Below are 19,191 nucleotides of genomic sequence, written 5' to 3'. Positions count from 1 at the left end.
GGAAAGGACTGTGGGGAGACAAAGCACCCTTGCAGCCCTTGGTCACGTTGCATTTCTGATGGGCTTTTCCCATAGATAACCGCCTGCAGGTCAAGCAGACCCACAAAAACATCACGGTGCTGGAGAACGAGTGGGTGAGCCTGGAGTGCCTGGTGAGCAACCGGACCAGCCCCTCATCCCAGCTGCTGGTGGAGTGGTCCGTGCGGCGGCCGGGCCGCGCCGAGAAGGAGGTGGTGGCCTGGCTGAGCCGGCAGGGCACGCTGCACTACGGGGACCTGGCAGTGCTGGGCGACCCGCGGAGCCGGCTGCACCTGGAGAGCCCAGCCCCGGGCCTCTTCCTGCTCTCCATCCAGAACTCCACCGTGCGGGACAGCGGTGCCTACAGCTGCCGCGTGGAGGAGTGGCTGCTCGACCCCAGCGACCGCTGGTACAAGCGGGCAGAGGAGCTCTCCGGGCTCATCACCCTCACAGTCAAGCAGCCAGGTGAGTGGGATCTGGTGCCATCTGCCTAGAGCAGCCTCTGCCCTCTTGGGCAAACATGAATCACTGTCTGTCTGTCAGTGACAGTGGCTCCAGGCACAGGGCAGGACCACAGGACAGACCGTGCTGATTCCTTTTTCCGTGTCTTCTTGATTGCACCCCTGCTTTTCTAGAGCAAGTTCTGCAAATACAACTAGATGGGCTTGCCATTTTGTCACTGCATCTACAATTATTTTTTTTTCAGCACTTTTGGCAGATTAAATAGGGTAGGTTCCTGATTTTACTCATATTTTGATGGAGAATAGGATGGAAGAAGCTACCTGTGCTTCCCAGATGTGTGCCCCAGGGGCAAGGTCCTTTCATGAGAAGAGGGCAGTGGAGGCACACTGCTGAGTCTTGCTGAGCTTGCTGTCAACCAGCACCTCCAGATCCCGTTCTGCCAGGCTGTTCTCTAGCTACTCCTCTGCCAATTCTGCTTGTGCCTGGTGTTATTTGGACCTGGGTGTGAAATCCAAGCATTTCAACTTGTTAAATTCCATTCCATTAATGGAAGTCCAGAGCTCCAGCCTATCTAGATTGCTTTAAGGCCTCAAGAGAGTCAGCAGCACCTCCCAGTTTGATATTGTCAGCATATTTGCTAATGGTGCATTCAACTCCTGTATTCAGATCTTTGATGAATATGTTGAACAGCACTGGCCCTAAAATTGGACCCTGAGGAAGTCCACTGGTGGCCAGTTACCAGCCAGAAGTAGCCGCATTCCCTGTATCCCTTTGAACTCTGCCCTTCAGCCAGTTCTTCACCCAGTGCACCATGAACCCCCCCATCCCACAGCTGGAAGGGTGCTGTGAAGGACAGTATGAAAAGCCTTACTGAAATTGAAAAACTGCATCCACTGCCTTCCCTGTCAGGTGACACAAAGATATTAAATTATTTAACCAGGAATTGAGGTTAGACTATCAGGTCTGTAGTTTTCTGGGTCTTCCCTCATGTCCTTCTTGTAGATTGGAATATATACTGGCCAGCTTCCAGCCAAAAAGCACTTCCCAGACTCCCAGGGCCCTTGGATGATGTTCAAGAGGGGTCCTGCCATAACGCCTGATGAATCCCATCAGGCCCCATGGACTTGTGGACACTTGGCTCATACAGCTGCTCCCTCACAATTTCAGAGTCTGCAGGTGGAAAAGTTACTGCTCCTGCACTCATGATCCTCTGACTCATGGGACTGGACAGCCCAAGGTTTATCAGTTTTATTAAAGACTGAGGCAAAAAAAACATTGAATGCTTCTGCTTTTTCTTCATCCCTATTAAATAGGTAACTGTCTTCAACAGTTCAACGTTTGCTTCAGACATCTTCTTGCTATTAACAGCCTTAAAAAAGTGTTAGCACAACACTGACCAATTTCAGCTCTAACTGAGCACTGACATTTGTGTTTTCTTGCTGCATGTATGGACTAGAGCTCTGTAATCTTCCTGCAGAGCCTCACTTCCAGAGATCATACGATTTCTGTCTCCTCTTGAGCTCCACAAGGAGTTGCTGTTCACCTAACAGTGCTTAAGACACAGTGGAGTTTCTGCTCCTGTGCTTCCAAAAGGTGGTTCTTAAGACTGACCAACACTGATGGACTCCTAAACCCTCAAAAGCAGATTCCCAGAGTACGCAGCTAAGTTTTGCCTGTTTTAACAGCAGATAAGATGCAAAGACAGTTTACCTTGGAAAATACAGATTCCCTAGTTTTTGAGGTATATGACTCAAGAGTAAATGTCTCTTTCAAAGGCTGTAGAACAAATAACAGTATAGTCCTCCTTCACTGAGTACTTCTCAGCTTCTAAAGCAGCCACTCTCTGCTTGTTCTGCAGTGCTTCATGCCTGCCCATTCCAGCAAGATTTCACCCTTCTAACTGCAGTGGAGCTGGCAAAAGCCTGAGGTTCTGGAAAGATTTTAGTGGTCATTCCTGGCAGAGATTTGTACTGTGGAGGAGCATTCTCAGGGGGACAGCAGAACTCTTACCTGCCACATCATTGCTTGGGAAGTTGCTGGCCAAAGTGGCTTGAGCAGAGACACCTCTTCAGGCAATCCCTGTGCTGTGCTGGGTTGTCAGTACTGCTCTCCATCCAGTGTGATAATTGCCAGCCCTGATGGAGGGGATGATGAACAGCAGGAAAAATCTCTGAGGCTCCTCTTGAATTGCAGAAGAATGTAGAGTGGGAATAAGAGAGGGAGTTGGGAGTGCACTAATTGAGGATTTCTTTTTTTTTTTCTAAAAGTGCTTTGTTGTTGTTTGTTTTTGTTCCATAGCAGTCAGTACTTAACAAAATGACTAATCATGCTTGTGAGTCATGTCTCATTAGTGAGGATCTCCAGCCTCATCTCTTAGGGCTATAATCATCAGCAAGGGGTGGGGGGAAAACCTCTCAGCACCTTCAGACATCACTTCTCCTCTTTCTACTTAACCTGCTAAAGGTGAGGGAGGCTTTGTGTTAGTTTGGACAAGCCATTTCCTTTCCTCCCTCTTTTTTTACCTCTCTAGTCCCCAAAATTTCATGACTTAACTCATTCCTGTTTCTGCTCAGGACTTTGGGAAGATGTGAACAGCAAATACTCATATTGCTTATGGCCTGAAGAGCTCTGGCCTTAATGAAGGTTTTCCTCACGGGACCATTTAAAAAGTATTGGGCAGGTGCTGTAATGAGAAGCCCACTGGGCACAGCAGCCTGGTGGCTGACGAGAGCTGAGGGACAGCAGCCCCCTCCTGCAGGGTCTGCACAAGGGAGGGTTTGCCCAGCTCTCCTCACTGGTGGAGAAAGTGCCTCTGTCTTCAGTGAGCTATCGACTTGCCCTTCCTGCTCAGCTCCCGCTTTGGAAAGGGCTTTTTAATCTTTAAATGAAAGCTTAGATCCAGACTGATAGGGATCCCTGGAGTATGTGCTCCCTGGCAAGATGACTAAACCAAATGTTAATTGCTCTTGAAGTCAGCCTTTAATCAACTCATCGTGGATTCTGGCCACTGGGTCTCAGTTAGGTAAAAACATCTCTTTAGCCTTGCAGCAAGCACTAGAGGAAAAATAATGAGAGGAAGACTTCGGGAGCATCCTTGCTGTATCAGTGTTGAGACCATCTTCATGGAGGATGGAAACCTTACCTAAATGACTTTCCAAGCTGCTGGAAGAGGTCTTTTCTGTCATAATGATTTTCAAGTCCTTTGAGCACTCTCAAAGAAATAAAAACAGGGAGTACAATGTTCTGTGCAGCAGTAGCTAAGGAGGAATAGCACATTGCTCCTCAGCACATGCACCAAGCCTTGGTATCCTGACGTGTAGCGTGTCTGGATGAGCTGCAGCAGCTTTCTCCTCTCGTCCCTTAGTTGGGGTGAGGGTGGGCCAGGGTGGGATGGTGCTTGCAGGCAGTGCCTGTTTGACCCCATGCCAGATGGTACATGGTGAAGTGAGGATGCTGTGCCTGCAGGGCTGGGCTCAGAGGTCCCTGTGAGTCTTAGCAGGCTGCATCAAGCTTTTGGTTTTGCTTGGATTGTGCCCAGCACCAGAGTCGTGACAGTTTGTGTTGCGATAGGATTGTTCTGATGATAGCTCAGCACTCATCTCTTGATTTTTTTTCATCTCAGATCCCACCTTGCAGGTGGACACAGCCACTGCCAACCTCACGGTGCAGGAGAAGGAGTCCTTCCCGCTGGACTGCAGCATCCTGTCCCGCTCCAGCCCAGAGTCCCACTTTGCAGTGACGTGGTACAACCTGCGGGCCAAGGAGGCGGGCGACCACGCGGAGGAGGAGGAGGAGGAGGAAGAGAGGGAAGCGGTGCTGAGCGTGGGCCCTGATGCCATCTTCAGCCCCGAGGCTGGTCGCTGGGAGGGCCGCCTGCGCTTCCAGAGGCTCTCGGCGGTGCTTTTCCGGCTGACGGTGCTGCAGGCCGGCGGTGCCGACACCGGCAACTACTCGTGCCGAGTGGAGGAGTGGCTGGCGGATCCCAACGGCGTCTGGTACCGGCTGGCCGAGGAGGAGTCGGGGATGGTCGCTGTGCACGTGCAGGATGCAGGTGAGAGGAGGTGATGACTTTCTGGCCCTGGCATCCCCTGCATCTTTGGTTCAACCAAGATGAAAAGGCCAAGGAGTGAGTGGGACTGGGGCAAGTCGGTGGTGCTGGTACTTTTCCAGTCAGCTCAGTGGTTCTTGCCAGTTCTTGCTTTGCCTTGAGTATCCACAATGCACTTAGCTCTGTACTGGGGCTGCTCACCCACAGCATTTACCACCTGGTGTGTCTCGAGCCAGTGGGGATGGACCTTGCCACCCATTCGGATTTAACCCTCCCCTGAGGGGGAAGTTGGATTAGCTTTGCACCAGAGCATAGGCTGTGGCACACGGGTCTCCTCACATGAACTCTTGAAGCTGTTGCATGGTTTAGAGTCCCCAGAGGGAACTGAGGTCATGAGGGTTTTGTGGGCCCTCAAGGGAGAGACACCCTGAGGTGCTGCTGCCTTTGTATTGCACCACTGAGAGTATACAAGCTTTGCAAGGCTCCCTGCTTTATAAGATGCTATAAAATCTCCACCAGGGAAGACTCTGTCACTCATGAAACTCTTGGGGGGATAAAGCTGAAACATTCCCTGTTACATCCAGCTTTCTTCTGTTCTAACTGTGTTATTTTTCCCAGAGCTCCACCTCCTGCTTTGACATAGAATAATGAGCATCTGATTTTCCATGTTGCTGAGGAAGTTTGCATGCCCTGATTACCTGAGAAACCATGAAATGTGACCACCCTGTGTCTCTTTCCAGGCTCCACGCTGCAGTCTGTCATCTGCTCCAATGATGCCCTCTTCTACTTCGTTTTCTTCTACCCCTTCCCCATCTTTGGCATCTTGATCATCACCATCCTCCTGGTGCGGTTCAAGAGCCGAAACTCCAGCAAGAACTCGGAGGGCAAGAATGGGGTTCCCTTGCTGTGGATCAAAGAGCCTCACCTCAACTACTCTCCCACTTGCCTAGAGCCACCAGTGCTCAGCATCCACCCAGGAACCATAGACTAAAGAGGCAGAGACAGCTGTAGGGACACACAGAGGGAGAGAAGCAGAGATACACCGGGAGCCCTGAGGAACACAGTGGGGTTTGTGTTCTTGTTTCATTTGTTTCACCGTCTGTGCTCCGACACAGTGGCTGAGCACAGCCAGCAGGAGCCAGGAGCAGGAAGGTCCAAGGCTTCCTCCAGCACCCTTGGGAACATACCCCCTCACCCCAATGGACAGAGGCACTTGCTGTACATAGCGGATGTTCCTCTCAGACTAATCTGATTCACATCAGTTGCTGTCTTTTGGGCTGTTACTTTTTTATAATTTCTTTTTTGGTCACTCAAAGAACTGTAGACATTCCCTGCCTTCCACACAATATGGAGTTCCCAGGGGGTATTTAGTCCTGGACTGATCTCTTTGGCAGTAAATGTATATGTTTTCCAAAATAGACTGTTTTCCCTTCTTTGACTCAGTGCTTCAGTGAAGAAAGTCTTTTCTCAAGGTGCACTGAGCTAACTCCCCCCTCTTCCAAAACAGACAAAGCCAGGTCTGTCCCCAGAGGGGTTAACTGGGAAGTCTGTCAAGAGGTCCATTTCAAAGACTGGCTGTAGCCTCAGCATCTTCTTGCCTCCATCTTACTTGTTTTCTCAGGAGGGAGCAATTCACCTTTTGGGAGTGTTCCCAGGTCTTGGAGAGACTGAATATTGAGCGTGCTTGCGGTCAGGACAAAAGCAGTTTAGTTTGTCTCAAGGAACTGAAGGGGGGAAAGGAAGGACACCTGAAAGCCCTGACTATGTTGTAGCAAAGCGGGTCCTTGTATGGTCTCACCAGTCATGCTCCTCCCTGGTGCCCCTGCTGCCATCTCTGATGAGGCAGATCTCCTCTGTGCCCCAGTCATTTGGGAATGGGAGGCTTAATCCAGTCTCTGAAGGCTTCAACATGACCAAAGTAATGACTCTAGGAAGGAGGAAAGGAGAAGCTCCACGGGTCAGGTTCACAGTCCCTGGATGGTTCAGCCAAGGAGCCCAGTAGCAAACATGCCACGTAGTGGGGATCTGGATATAAAAACCGCCACGTGTCACGAGTTTTCCTTGTGGCTGCACTACTCCCCAGTGTGAGCCTGGACAAAGCAAGGGGCCTGCAGCACATCAGCACCTTGGGGACTTCCCTGTCCCCTTGGCCAAGAGAAATCTTCCCCCTGCGTGTTATGTGCATCTGCCATTTGTTTCTGAGACTTTAGGAAGAGAATCCATTTCTCCGTAAGCTCCCCCTCCTGGCAAAGTCACCTGCTCTTGTAAGAGTCGCTGTGGCAGGAAATGCTGTTCTTTCTGTGAAAGATATGGCTCTTGTGAACCAAACCAGGGCTCTCACCACGTGGGGCACCTGACCCCCTGCACCCCCTAATGCCAAGAACCCCTGCCCTGTCCCGTGGAGGAAACCGCCTCCTCCCCCCTAAGCGTTACGTCTGGCGGAAGAAAATGTTTGCCAAAAATGGCCTTTTGTTGTCTTCCTTGATGTCTTCCTGGCAAATCCGGCCATTTCTTTTTTTGCAGCATGGCTGAAGCCAAGCGGGGGCAGACGGGAGCAGCCGCAAGACCCCCCTGCCTCACATGCGAGAGGTGCCATACCCACAGCCGTTGTCCTCTCTGGAGGGTCAGACTGCTCCTTGGGAGCAGAGGGGACCTCAGCAGATGCTCTGTAGCACTAAGTCAGTTAGACCCTGATGCCTTGACGTTTCAGAGGTGGTGAAGCTTCAGGTAGGAGATCTGCACCGTAGCCTCGCTCCTGTCTGGGAGAGGACCCCCCGTGGCTGCAGATCGTCTCGTGCTAAGGCGTTTGAAGTTGGCCACCTCTGCACCTCCACCAGAAGAGCACTGGTTTCTTCTTCTGCTGGGAAGCCCCAGTTTCACTCGTCCCTCTGTGAAGTCTGCCTCCTCGAGACATAACTGCTTACTGGCCCCAGCATATGCATAAAATCACACTCCTATATCTGTATGTATCACACACCCGCACACTTGTCTTCCCTTTCTGACTAAGACGTCTGCAAAGAGAGGAGTGGGATGAGAAGTGAATGGAAATGAAGAACCGAGGTGCAAACAGCTGCAGCTGCAGCCAGTGGGTATTGTTTCCTAACTGTACTGTCTCCTGTACGTACTGCTCCCGGGCAGGAACCACCACTCACTTCAGCTTGAAGGAAGAAGAGAAAATGAAGTCAGCGGGAGCCGTTCTTTCCTGGGAGAGCTCTGCTCTGCACCTGAGCCGCGCTCCTCCTCGCCAGCCTGTCTGCCCCAGAGCAGGGCTCTCCTGAAGGCCTGCCCCATGGCCCTGCCCCCCTGGGTGGACAGGGTCTCTTCCCAGCCCTGCAGTTCCTGCACAGAGCCCAGGATTTCCTGGGAAATGGCTCCCACGGTGGTCCCTGAATGTACCTTGCTGGTGACATTTCTCCATTGCTCTGGCAGTGTCTTGCCCAGTCTCAAACTTCCTTTGGTTTTTATAAGGCAGACTCTTCCTATATGAGTTTTAACACAAAGCTTTTCAAACCACTCTCTCTGTGGTAACTTTCTGTAATGAACCCAAGAAGAAAGAGAGAGACCCTGTCCATGCATGATGTGGAAAAATGTTTGGGATTTTTAAAAAAAGAAAAAAGTGAAAAAAAAAACCAACAAAAACTTTGTACTATGTTGCACTAAAACATGTTTTATACAACACACCCAAGAGCTGTAGTAAACTGTGTTGAAATTGTGAATCCTATTGCTGCTGGTTTTTGTCAGATCTGGGCTTTTATTATGCCTTTCTGTGCACTCACAGCATAAAGGCGTGCTGAGGCCCTTCTCTTGGGTACCTTCTCCCTCTGCCCCTACTCCTTGATGCAATAAGTTCTCTCCCTACTACTGGTAGCACATCTTCTCTCTTGCAGCTGGAGCTTGCAGACAACTTGGCACCTCTGATTTCATACCCCATCCATCCCTCAACCCATACCATAATAGAATATAACATTTAACTGAGGCCTGTCAGGTCTTTTTATTGAATGGGATCCCCTGGTTTTGAAATTGTTCTGAAAACAGTAAAAGTACTTTGCTTTGTCATAGTCTGGATTTGAAGAAAAACCTTATTTTAATGGTATTATGCATAACAAATGTTAAGCAAATTACCTTTAGTAACCTTGATGAAAGTAGAATACAGTTCACAACAGAAGCTGATGTAAAATGCAGCCTGTTAATTCTCATTACCCACTTTTGCCTTAAGTAAGGATTTGGGCAAGAGTCTTGAATTCCCATATCACTGAAATGGGGAAGTAACATGATGCATTCCTACCTGTATTGCAGAAGTGGTGTGGAACTGGGTAAAATGCGCTGTTCACACAGCTTTAAGGTCGGATTTAGGGACTTTTTCCACGTTCATTTGAAACAAAAAATATCCTTTGTTAAATTAATTTTATAAGAAAGCTCTGTTATCCCCAGATACAATGGGCCCCCTGCTCCCCTCGAAGGAGCAAGATGCTGGTTTGGGGCAGCCTGAGTGGGGTTTTCTGCCTGTCCTGCTGCTGCAGCACACGAGGGATGTCTTGGGGGACCATTGTGTGTTCCCATCAAACCACCAGCCCCAAAGTAGCACCGACATGGCCTTCCCACTGAAGCTAACACACAGAGAAAAAGCAGCTCTGGCTCTGGCTTACATTCACAAGGTTTAATCCGGGGGGGTTTGCAAACCAAGCGAGAGAGCACGAGACAGCCGCTGGGTAAGCGTCCCTGCCATCTCCTGCCTAGATGATGCTGTACAAGTCCTTGGCTACCTTCTCCAGGCGGTCCTTGTACTCCAGGTGGGTGCAGAGGGAGGGAGGAACCCCCTGGAAGCCGTGAATGACGCCCCACCAGCTGGCGGCGATGGCAGCCGTGGAGTCGCTGTCGCCGCCGTGGAAGAAGGCGCGGTCAGCCAGCTCTGTCCAGGAGTCCCCCGCGCCCAGCAGGGCGTCGTAGGCGATCATGGGCGCGTCGTGCCCGCTGCTGCCCCCCCAGCCGCTGTAGCTCAGCGAGGTGTAGAACGCGTCTCTCTCCTCCACGCCGTACTTGGGCGGGAACTTGGGTGACGAGACCCCGTCCGAGATGCCTCTCTCCGCCAGGTATTTTTTCCACTGCTCTTCGAAGTAATACCTGCCAAACAGGATGGGATGGAGCGGCTGTAAGTTGTCCCAGGGCAGCAGCACACAGCTGAGCACCGCACAGGCGCCAGCGAAAAACGCGCCACGTCAAGAGCCCCGAGCCAGGGCTCAGCAAAATGGCAGGCGGTCCCCATTTGTCAAAACTAGGGATGTGATTTACAGTAAGAGGCACAAAAACATGTTTCAGTGAGTGAGATTTCCCCTCCCTCCAGTCACAAGGGAGAAGGCAGCCCAGCACCTGCAGGATTCAGAGGCTCAGAGTGAGAACTGAGTCATCCTCCCAAACTCCGAGCAGCTTTACCTCTGTGTGTGCCCCTGCACACAGAGGTGCAGTGAATATACAGTCAGATTTGGTTATAACTTTCAAACTGAGCTCAGACCTAAGCTTGATGCTGTTCCCCAGCCCTGCTTGCCATCTTTCACAAGATCACAGTTGCACGAGATGACAAACGTACCTACTTCATACTGGATCCAAAAAATGGTCACAACTACCTGACAAAACACAAACCTGCTTTTTTTCCCCCCAAGTTAAGGTATTCTGAATTGATTTGATCCTATGGCAGGTACGTGCTGTCCTAGGAGTCTACCATAATGAGATTACTGAAACTTAAATAAGAGCAGAGCTTGCCCCATCGTACGAGGCCTTTAAGAAATGGCAGTGCAGGGAGTGCAGCTCACCATTGCTCCATGTTCTCCTTCACGTAGAACTCAGACTCCTGCACGTAGGCTTTTGCCTGTGGCAGCACCTCTATCAGCCTCTTCCCCCAGGCCACGGGGGGCACGCTGTTCACTGCATACGCGGTGAAGAGGGCTGAGGCCAGGGCCCCCAGGTAGCCGGTGGGGTGGTGGTGGGTCATGCGGCCGCTCTCGATGCTGACTTTCACCAGGGTGTCCAGCTGGTCGGGGCGGTAGAAGCGCAGCCCGATGCACATGGCGCGCATGGCGGCCCCGCAGCCTCCTGCCCGCGGGCTGAACGGGACCCGCCAGCCGTTCGGCCGCTCCGGATCCAGCTTCATGGTGCTTTCCACAGACATGGCACCTGCAGACGGGAGCCACAAAGCCCAGGAGAAAGAAGAAACAGAAACATCAGCAGGAGATAGCATGGGGATGGGGAAGACAGGGCAGTGGGGGAGAAAGCATCGCTCTGCACAAGGGATTTGAGCTTCCTTTTAAAAACAAACTGCTCACATACATATCCTGTCTTAAACTGCTGGAGCATCCTGCATCCTCCCCAGCAGACCCAGTAAGTTTTGTTTGGGAAAATATTTAAAAGGCCTAGGGGGTAGGAAACACTTCACTGCTCATTTACTGACATGGTCTATATTTACATTTTGTGTTATCCATAAAACATAAATATATACACATACACCTAGATATCTCTCTCTCTCTAAACAGAAATGTTTGTCAGATCTCTTACACAAGGCAAGTCTAGGTAACTGCTTTTTCACAGGACTTCTAAAGGCAGAGACCCCACAGGCTCCTCAGGAATCTTTCCCGTTGCCTCACTAATACAAAATGTACTGGCAGAAAATGTTTTCCAGCTCTCCCTTGCTGCAGTTGAAGTTGTCAGAAAGCCTTGAGAGTAGCACCTCTCTCACCTCAACACGGTCTGCATTACTGGCTTTACTGTACTTCTCTTCCATAAGCTGAAGAGCAGCTGTGCTGGGTGAGACCAAAGGACTGTCCAGCTCACTAGTTCATGTCCAAACACTGCCACTAAAGGGTAACTACAGAAAGACTCCAAGAAATGAGGCAAGCCTACCTCCATCTCTTTCTGCTATCTACCTTTTAAAGAAATCAAAATTAACTCTGCTTCTTCCAGTGCTGCTTCTTCAGACTAACACTTGTTAGTCCAACACATTCACAAGACAAAGAAAACACCCCCAAATTTCAGAGCCCAGCCAGCTTCCCCAGCCAAAACAGTGAAATGTTTTGAGAGCTAAGCCCAAATGCTTGTGTGTAAAGAAGAAACAGGTTTGGAACATTGAATTATCTTTGATTCTCTTCTACCTTGCTTTTTTCTCCTAGTCTTCTCGTCTGGCCCAATCTGAAATACTTCTTTTCTAGTAGGAAGGTAAATCAAGGCAGGTTTCAATCAGCTTCATTTAAGTTTTAATGTGTTGGACAATGGCAAAGGTGGACTCAATAGACTAACCCCAGTGTGCTCAGTCCTCTCTCAGACACACAGGGTAACAGCAGCAGCTGGCTGTTACCATTCCCCCAAAACTAGACTGTTGCTCCCATGCTTTGTTCCCTCACTGGGGACAGGTGGCTGGTGAACTTGCAGGTTCCCTTTCTTTTACTTTGGAAGTCAAACTAAATACAGTAGAGCAGCAAGGAAGAAGCCTGGTCAAGCAATTTCACCTCACTTTGCTGCAACTCAGTCACCATGATCCGTGACCTTGCTAATCACAGCCAGGCACTGCACTAAGTCCCCTGCAGAGCTCTTGGCTTCTGCCCTTCCATGTACATGTTTGACAGTAGGGTTTGGTTTATGGCAGCCTGTTTTACCTGCATTTACAGCACCCTTGGAACTGAAATATCTCCAAATCCATGTACAGCTTTAAGACTGGCTTCTGGACATAAGCTAAAAATAACTAACAGCTGGCCACTTTCAGGAATAGTGTCACGTGCTGGGACAAGTATCTTTAGCTCTACTGGGACTGGTTACCACCAACCTCTAAGTGAAGTGTCTGTGAGTTTGCTTTTGGGGTGTCTCAGTGGGGGAACATGTTCAGGCCTCTAAATTTCATGTAGTTTACTAATTCAGTGCTGGCTGCTGTCTATCAAAATTGTTAAGAGAACTATTAGCATAATTTCCAACTTCATGATGACTAACAGAAAATTGAAGCATTTTTCTCAAAATCTCACCATACCAAGCATTGTACCCAATGACCTGTAACAGGACATTAAAATGAACAAAGCCACGTTTTTAAAAAGCTGTGCCAACTACTCTCTATATTCTGGTAAAAGAGAACTTCTTCCAGGAAAACAAGGGGGAGGGTAGAGAGCACAGAGACTAAGGCAGCATAAAATCAAAATCTGAATAACAAAAGCAAAGATTACTCTTGCTGAAACTTCGAGAAAAAACACTTCTTCAGGACATGTCTGTGCAGGTTGAGACCACACACCTCAGTCCTTGATAAAAAGTAAGATTGTTCTTGCACTAATTGTAGCTAAAATAAAAAGGAAAATGACAAGGCTTTAAAAGGAAAGAAAGACCGGTTATTTTGCAATACAATTTGTTTGCAACTTTAAGCCTGTGCATATTATTTTAGGAGATGAATACTGATAACTTGCAAGTTACCAGTGTGAAACAAACCAGTGTATGACAGCTAAGATGCTTACAATTTATGAAGTATTACAAGTATCACTCCTCACGCTTTTAAACATTTAAAATATTAAAAACTTTAGGAAGACTAAGCTGGAATCACATCAGATCTTTTTTTTAAAAAAACAGATTTTTTTCAAAAAGGGAGTTTTTGAAATAGGAAATTGTCTTAGAAATCCTTCACATCCAGGTTAGGAATCCTTTGTACTAGCAACAGGAAACTAAAAGTAACCTAAGCATGGTACTGGTCTAAGGGAAGAAGAAATACAAGGAAAAATTAGTGTGTGAATTAAGGCAACCTGAAAAAGTTCCAAGAACTGGACTCAATTTTTGGGATAGGCTTTCATTCCACTTACCTAGACTCTTCAAGAGCACAGACATTAATAGCTGTTTGGGGTTGATCAGTACATACAAAAAAGGTGAGTTAAACCACACAGTGGTAAATAATTCCAAGAGAGGACTAGGACCAAAAGACAATTTTGAAGCAGGTTTCCTGGAGAAACACTGTAGTTGCACCATGGAAAAAGAAGTATGTCTGCGTTTGTGTTGCTTAATTCATTGTAATCTGCAAGGAAAAATGAATTTGGGGCTGTGGCATATCACAAATAGTAATAGTGGATGGAGGGATTACCTTGTCATTGAATTACTATCCCCAGAGTTCTGTTGTCCCTGAGGGACTCTGCTGTGGCTGTCCTGTGACTCAGAACATTGTGGGAATCCCTTTGTTACTGCAGCTTTGGGTTTTCAGGTCTGGACTCCCTCATGTGAGCCATCAATGTGACTTTCCCCCACTGTTCTAAGGAAATCTCTGAATTCTGTGTTGAGCAAAATTTCCAACAGCAATTTTCCATTCTCAGCCTTCAGGGCTGCAATTCCCTGGTGAGTACTTAGGCCAGAACAGCACCACCATGGGTTATGTTCTCAGTTAAAATCTATGTGTTCTCAACTGCCAAAAGAAGTTAGTGCCATGCAACTTTTCATTAAGACTTACCAATATGGCATGGAGACTCCAGACTGCAGACAGCTTTTCAGGGTATGGAGTAGGTATTCCCTTCAATGGGAATTAAAGTGCTATGGGTCAGGATTAAAACTCACAGAGCTGAATGCCTTTCCTGTAGCTGCAGCAGGAGCAATTCTGATTGTAAGATGTTAAATTGTCTTTGAACCCACTAAACAATATGAATTTATCTTTTTACCTAGATAATATGACCTTTCCTTGTCACTCCTCTTAATGTCCATAGCAAGTTTGTTTTCAAATTCTTCACTTCTAAATGGGAACTTCTGGGCATATTGCAGCTCACTTAAGTCACAGAAGGAATGCAGTAGGTGTCCTATTATCCTTAGATTTTATTTACTAACATTTACATTTTAGCTTCTTCTCCTTTTTGTCTTAGGTTTTAGTCACCGAGGTTAGAGGGTGAAAATCCTTCACCGTGCTGTCTCACTGCCAGCTGTGGTTAGTCCATCTTGGCTGGGGGAGCTAAACTATGCTGCTTCTCCAAAACTGCAGTGAATCTCTTGGAAGTTTCATCTGCCAACTTCAGCTGTCCTGAAAAGCATCATTTCCCCTTCCTAAATATTTTATTAGTTAGGCCACTCCAACAACTGGGAATATGGGTGTTAAAAAAAGACTGATCATTTAGTTCTTTACACAAGGATAGGAGCCCACTGTGGAAAGGTAAGCAGAATAAATTCCTGTTCAGGTTTCCAGCCTGGTTTATTTTGGAAATGCACAGCTTCAGTACACAATGCTCAGTGGCAAAATTTGGCCTTTCCCATGTTTAATGTCAAGACACAACACTCTTGACATACTCTGGTCACTCCAAATAAGCACATCTAAGCATACATACAATTTCAATGTATAAACTTTGCACAGGACTGCTGAATTCGAGTGTTTCCTGGATACTTCACACTTACTGTGTTGGTCAAATTAGGGGCCCAACCTAACCAGCTCCAATTTAAATGTAATCCAGGCATCCAGAAGAGTCAGGACCATAAGCACAGAGGCAGATGGAATCCTCAGGGAAGAGCTGGGTGAGGAGGGCTGGATGAACTGGGAACCACATGGATATGTTGTATATATCTTGGCTAATGTAGCCTGTCAAGGTGCCCTTCCTGAATACTGCCAGGCCCACTGCTTGTGACACAAACTTGGCACCACTGTGTCTGTGCATAAAAAAGAGATGATGGAAGTACAGGGTTTCAGAAAAAGATTCAGGGTTCAGAAAATAAGACTGTGGCCTGACTGTCCTGGCACAGAAAACAGGCATGCAGAGCTAGCCACAAGCAGACTTTGGGTTTAGTAAGTATAATTATTCCAAGCAAGGATCTTTGTGCCTTTTAATATATTTTACATATAATTTGTTGCGTTTGTAAGTTCTGTACTAATTCTCTGTTTAAATGTGTTGCTTAACACAGCATCTCAGGGTGTGCATTACAGTGGTTGCATGTGCATTTTTTTAATCCACTGAATGTAGAAATCCCACGTGCAAAAGCCATCACCCTACACGAGCTAAAGCTAGGCCTCAAACACACCTCAAAGATTTACAAAAGAATGTTTTGTAAATGTGGGCAAAACAGAACCTTTTTCATCTAGTTCAGAGAAGCCCAAACCACTTCAGCTTGCCTTATATTATTCTCTTTAGCTCATCCTGAAACAGCTACTGAATGTGGAACGCTTTTGCCTTTATGTGAAATACAGTTAGCACTCTGAACAGCCTCTGCAGCTTGATCTGCAAGCTGCAGGAGAGACAAGAGTGACAGCACAGCTCTACCCAGACAGCACGATGGAGGAGTTACCTGGAGCCCTGCCCTCCATGTCATTCATGCACTCCTTGTAGTTCCTTGCAAGCAGAAAGTAGAGATGTTGTAAGCTTGGGTTTTTCCCCGCAGCTACCAGCGCTTCGGCCGTGGCCAAGTGCATCACCGTGTCATCACTGACTCTCCAGCCTTGAATGCTGAAGTTGCCCAGTCCCCCCTTCTCTGCCAGCTCCTTGTGAATGACTGAGCCACTCTGCTGGAATTCCCATCTCCCGTTGTTATATCCCAGCGTGTCAGCAACTGCACTCAGCACCATGGATGCCACATAGTTTTCCACCTCCTTAGGACACATACTATTTCTCATGACCACTTCAATGTAGAAGACACTAAGAAAAAAAGAGAAGGACAATACAAATTGAATCTTTCCCAGTTCAGCATGAGCTTGTCCTGCTAAGCTCCAGCAGGCTGGATACCCTGCCTGGCACACGAGTCTCACTCAGGGGATGTATTTCTTCACAGAAATGCTGTGCACCTACCATGGGTGTGTGGCAGCTCCTGGGCAGCCCGGCCCTGGACCGGGGGCACCTGGAGACGTGCTGCTGGGACACAGGCAGCAGCCCAGGATAACGCTGCATCTCGTACCCGGCTCAAAAACCAAAAACCAAGGGCAGGACTGCTGAACCATGGGCAGGATATGTTACTGCAACCATGTTCTCCAGCTTTCTGAGTGCATGAGCAAGCTCAGATCAGCACCCAGCGGCTTTTGTACCCTGGGGTAAGGCGAGGCCGACGCTCAGGGGTATGGGGTAAGGTTTGGTTGAGCTGCTCAGCTTTGGCAGGGCCCTGCTCCTGGGGCAGGGTGCTCACACAGACAGCCTCCCACTCCGCGAGTACTTCAGCCATGAAATACCAATCACGCCCTTCCCCCAAAAGCCCTCCCCAACTCGGGGCTCGCTTCTCCTTTTCGCTTGTGAGGAGCGGAAGCGGCGAGGGCCGGCCCGAGGCGGGGCCCCGCGGGTACTTACACAGCGAGCCCCCCGAGGGCCGCCAGCCCGGCCAGCACGGCCACCACCTCCAGCAGACTTCGGGGAGCCCACGGGAACCCGTCCCGGGCCTTGGGGCGCGCTTCGGCCCCCGCAGCCCTAGGCCCGGCCTGTTTAACCCATCCCGGGCCGCTCTTCTCGGGCCGTCCCTCCGCGGCCTCCCGGGGCGATGTCACCGGGCCCGGCTCCTCCTCGGCAGCCCCGCCGGGCCCTCCTGGCCAAGCCCTGCGGTCGCGGAGGGTCTGGCTGGCTTCCATTGCGGGGCTGCCCTCAGGAGAGCCGGGCTGAGCCCTCGGAATCGAAACTGGCGCAGGAGAAATGAAGGGGACGCGCGGAAACGAACGGTTTCGTTTTAAAGAAAAGGTGCTGACAGCATTTGCCTTAAATGAGCAGCCCTTCCCCGCTGCTGGCTGAGCAGGATCGCACTCCGTCTGCGCTGGGGACAGATTTCGGGAGGGCTTACCTCCGTTTTGGGTTATGTTCCCCCTCCTTGCTGCAGCTTGAGCAGAGCCTCCAGCCTTTGCCGGGAATCTTTGCCCCTGTGTCTGCCCCCCTTACAGAACCACAGAATTGCTACTGAAACTGCGGGGAAAACAGGAACTCTCTGACTACATCTTTTCCGTGTTAGAAAATCATGGCATTACTTAATTCTGGCCAGGATGTGCAGTAGAAATTATGTCATCCACGCGTGTCCGGGTTGCGCAGTGAAAATCATTCCACCACACATGGTTCTGTACTAGACTTTTCATCTATTTATACATTAAAAAATTCCAAAGACATTAACGTTCATTGGTCCTAAATTACACAATTCTTAGTATTCAATCTCCTGTTGGTTATTGATTCCTTTGCCTTTGATGCTGATTAGGTCCTCTTTCTTTGGTGCTCTTACCAATCTTTTCCCAGACCACATGTTTCTGATGCTGCCCAGGGTAATGTTCATTAATGTTCATTTACCTCCTGTGTATTTTCTGGCAGCTGCCAATCTGTGGACATTAAACTCAACAGACCTCACCCAACCTCTATGAACAGAATCTTTGAAAGAGAAACTTCAATTCTGCTCCCCCTGGGCAAAGGCGAACAAGTCTCTGACTAAAATTACATTAAAAACTTTTAAAGTTGCATCATTTCCAACAGAATCATCAGGAATGGAAGAGACCTTCAAGATGACCAAGTCCAACCGTTCACCCAGCACAGTCACTTCAACCCCTTAACCACAAAACCATTATCCAGTGTCACATCCAGATACTTCTGGAACACCGCCAGGGGTGGTGATTCCACCACCTCCCTGGGCAACCTATTCCAATGCCTGCCCATCCTAACAGTGAAAAACCTTTTCTAATACCTAGTCTGAATCTCCCCTGTCCCAAATTAAGGCTGTTTCCTGTAGGCATGGTAGCAGAGACTGGAGAAGAGGTAGTTGTAGAGATCAGTGAGGTCACTCCTGAACCTCTTCTTCTCTAGACAACCTCCTTCAGTGTTTGGGGGCAACGCTTTCCCCACAACCCCAGCATGGCCCAGATCAGCTCCTTGGTGACCCCAACCTTTCCCAAGCCAGGGCTGATCTTTGCTATGTCCAGCAGTGCTGCTTTACATAGTGTCCTGAGGCGCCTCATGATCCCACTGCCTTGCTTTATCCTTTGTTTTTATTATTTGGTAGTGGTTAGGCAGCTGAAGGAGTCTAGTCAGTGGATGAGGAAGGGATAGGAGCAGAACACAGGAGCAAGAAACAGGACTGAGCATGGCTGGGATTGCACTTTGTGGAAGCTGGACATTTTTACCAGCTGGTGGTCACCTCCACAGCAGGTCTCCAGAGCTCTTGTTCATCCCAGAAGGTACCAGCACCTCTTATATGGAGGGAAAACAAAAATTTCCCCCTTGGTGCTTGTGGGAGAAAGCAGTGGTAGTTTTGGAGCTGCAGCCCTGGGGGATTTCAGGGCAATCACAAATTTAGCACTGGGTCAGAGCAGAGTCCCTGGGGAATCTGGGGGCAAGTCAATGTCCCTGGAAAATCTGGGTGGTTTGGAGGGTGCCCTGGGGGAATTCAGGTAGCTGAGAGCACAGGTCTGTATGGGAGCATCAGCCGCGGTGGCCTCGATGCTTCATCATGCCATGTTCATTCCTAGATCTGCTCCTCCTCTGTGCCATGCTGCAAATGTGGAGTTTGAGAAGTATCTAGCAGTAGAAATAGTAACAGAAAAGGAAGTGGAAAAAGAAGGTGCCAATGTTCCAACACTGCCAGTAGTGTCTGATGATCTTTTCTGCTTCCCTGCTTCATTTTGTTTTCTCTAGAACAGCTCTGAATTTACCCAGGTTTGTGCAGTGCTCAAAAGCAAAGTGGGGTTTTTTGCTCCTAAGTTTGGGCCTGTGAGAGGGAAAACCCCTCCTGTTTTTGTCTTGCTG

At 48.9% G+C, this 19,191-nt stretch overlaps 2 protein-coding genes across 4 annotated transcripts in view; one reads left to right on the top strand and one right to left on the bottom strand.

The window, feature by feature from the left end:
• The window catches only part of IGSF3 (immunoglobulin superfamily member 3), a 93,390-nt gene extending 85,146 nt beyond the window's left edge, over positions 1-8,244 (top strand). For both annotated transcript variants that reach the window (XM_015639768.3, XM_015639754.3), the window contains 3 exons: positions 76-483; positions 4,103-4,531; positions 5,269-8,244. In XM_015639768.3, the coding sequence (XP_015495254.1) occupies positions 76-483; positions 4,103-4,531; positions 5,269-5,519 (1,088 nt within the window). In that variant the 3' untranslated portion in view covers positions 5,520-8,244. The remainder of the gene's footprint in view (positions 1-75; positions 484-4,102; positions 4,532-5,268) is intronic.
• Positions 8,245-8,589: 345 nt separating this feature from the next.
• Positions 8,590-17,411, bottom strand: ADPRH (ADP-ribosylarginine hydrolase). 2 transcript variants are annotated; one of them, XM_015639790.3, is made up of 4 exons: positions 17,255-17,411; positions 15,788-16,134; positions 10,336-10,696; positions 8,590-9,649 (listed from the first exon to the last, which is right to left on the bottom strand). In XM_015639790.3, the coding sequence occupies exons 2-4, from the start codon at positions 16,110-16,112 to the stop codon at positions 9,262-9,264; spliced, it is 1,074 nt and encodes a 357-aa protein (XP_015495276.1). In that variant the 5' UTR covers positions 16,113-16,134; positions 17,255-17,411; the 3' UTR covers positions 8,590-9,261. The 2 variants fall into 2 exon arrangements, with proteins under 2 accessions (XP_015495276.1, XP_015495267.1); XM_015639781.3 differs by lacking the exon at positions 17,255-17,411 and adding an exon at positions 16,774-17,048.
• Between the last annotated feature and the right edge of the window lie 1,780 nt (positions 17,412-19,191).

This window comes from Parus major, chromosome 1 (assembly GCF_001522545.3).
Source record: "Parus major isolate Abel chromosome 1, Parus_major1.1, whole genome shotgun sequence".
Lineage (NCBI taxonomy): Eukaryota > Metazoa > Chordata > Aves > Passeriformes > Paridae > Parus > Parus major.
The sequence above is the reverse complement of the archived record's forward strand: the minus strand, read 5'-3'. Positions and strand labels throughout refer to the sequence as shown.